The sequence below is a fragment of the Vigna radiata genome, chromosome 6 (assembly GCF_000741045.1).
Source record: "Vigna radiata var. radiata cultivar VC1973A chromosome 6, Vradiata_ver6, whole genome shotgun sequence".
NCBI lineage: Eukaryota > Viridiplantae > Streptophyta > Magnoliopsida > Fabales > Fabaceae > Vigna > Vigna radiata.
The window spans coordinates 1,101,454-1,102,910 of record NC_028356.1 but is presented as its reverse complement, the minus strand read 5'-3'; the positions used below and the strand labels follow the sequence as shown (position 1 = coordinate 1,102,910).

Below are 1,457 nucleotides of genomic sequence, written 5' to 3'. Positions count from 1 at the left end.
ATGGAATTATTAATCTTAGAGAGTCTTTCCTCTGTTTTAACTTTCAACCCATTCCTGTTGTCTACTATTATTCCTTTTTGGGAGGAAAATGAATTAGACTGAAATTGATTTTACGATTTTTTCCATAACTCCTTCCTGATTCTTCCCATCATTATTCCGATATTAAAATGGCTTGATGATGGCGCTATATCACACTTCCCAATTACAAAATACGAAAAATTAGGAACCAAATAACATAAATATGGTGTGGCACAAGTTTAAGGGTAGATTTAGTAGATATCAAGAAAACTAAATGTTTCTGATTGGAGTCAAGGTCAACTCTCCAATCTTCTATGTGTTCGTCCAAGTTTCAACTTTGTCAAGTGAGAAGTCACTTNTGCATCCACACTACTNAGATGGTTCCTGCAAAAGATAATTTGATGTCAAAGTCATACCAACTTAGACAAATAGTAAGGACTGCTTGTAACTAATGCATAACCTATCTTCTTACCTCAAATCATTGTTTATAGATTTTATGGTGAAATTTTAATTAAGGTCGGCCAAATTACGACCCAAACGTAAATAACATGTTTTAGCCTTGAATTTATCGATTTTAGGGTTAATCTGCTTTGGTTTTGTACAATCTGATCGGTTTGGTACGACGATATGTTAGATGATCGCTCAAGCTTAATGGTGTTATTCGGGTAGTTTGGTTGATCATTCGGTCTAATGCATGGCCATCTAGTTAGTTTGGTGACCATCTGAGTATGATACATGGTCGTCTGGTCTTTTTGGTGATCGTTCAGGCTCAATGGCTAGTCACTGGGTTGGTGGTTGATCATCTGGGCTGATGCATGGTCATCGAGTATGTTAAGTGACTGTGCAAACTCAATGGCTTGTTGTTGGGTTGGTGGTTGACCATCCGATTTGATGCACGGTCGTTTGGTCAGTTAGGTAACCGTCCAGACTCAATGACTTGTTGACAGGTTGGTGATTGACTATCTGAATTATAGTTGACCAGATGATTATATAATACACTAAAGAAAATGAAAATCGTAATAAAGGATAATACATCCAATCCAATGTACACTAGTTAGAGTGCACTTGAAGGGTTAGAATTACATTGAAAGTACATGTCTAAAAACTTTCGTATATATGTATCAAGATGATTCTTGATCCAATGATCAAAATATCTTATGGTTGTGTGTATAGATTCTAGATAAGATTTCAGCAAAATAATGTAACATGAAAGCTTACTATACCATTACCAGATATAATGCTAACATCAATTTATATGATGCATTTAGAATTCGCTTATAACTTGGTATGCATCATGCTATTTGTTGTGTGGAAGTACCAGTCAGGTACAATTTCCATAAAAAGATCACAATTCATGTAATCCTCCAGATTTTCATCATTATCTAGAAACTTTTTCTGTTTCAATTTCTATAAGTGATCATCGGATTTCTCAAAACTGG

At 35.1% G+C, this 1,457-nt stretch overlaps 1 protein-coding gene across 1 annotated transcript in view; it reads right to left on the bottom strand.

The window, feature by feature from the left end:
• Positions 1 to 370: 370 nt before the first annotated feature.
• Positions 371 to 1,457, bottom strand: part of LOC106763199 (receptor-like protein 12) — a 4,112-nt gene continuing 3,025 nt past the window's right edge. The window contains exon 3 of the mRNA XM_022781681.1: positions 371 to 402. Within this exon, the coding sequence (XP_022637402.1) occupies positions 371 to 402 (32 nt within the window). The remainder of the gene's footprint in view (positions 403 to 1,457) is intronic.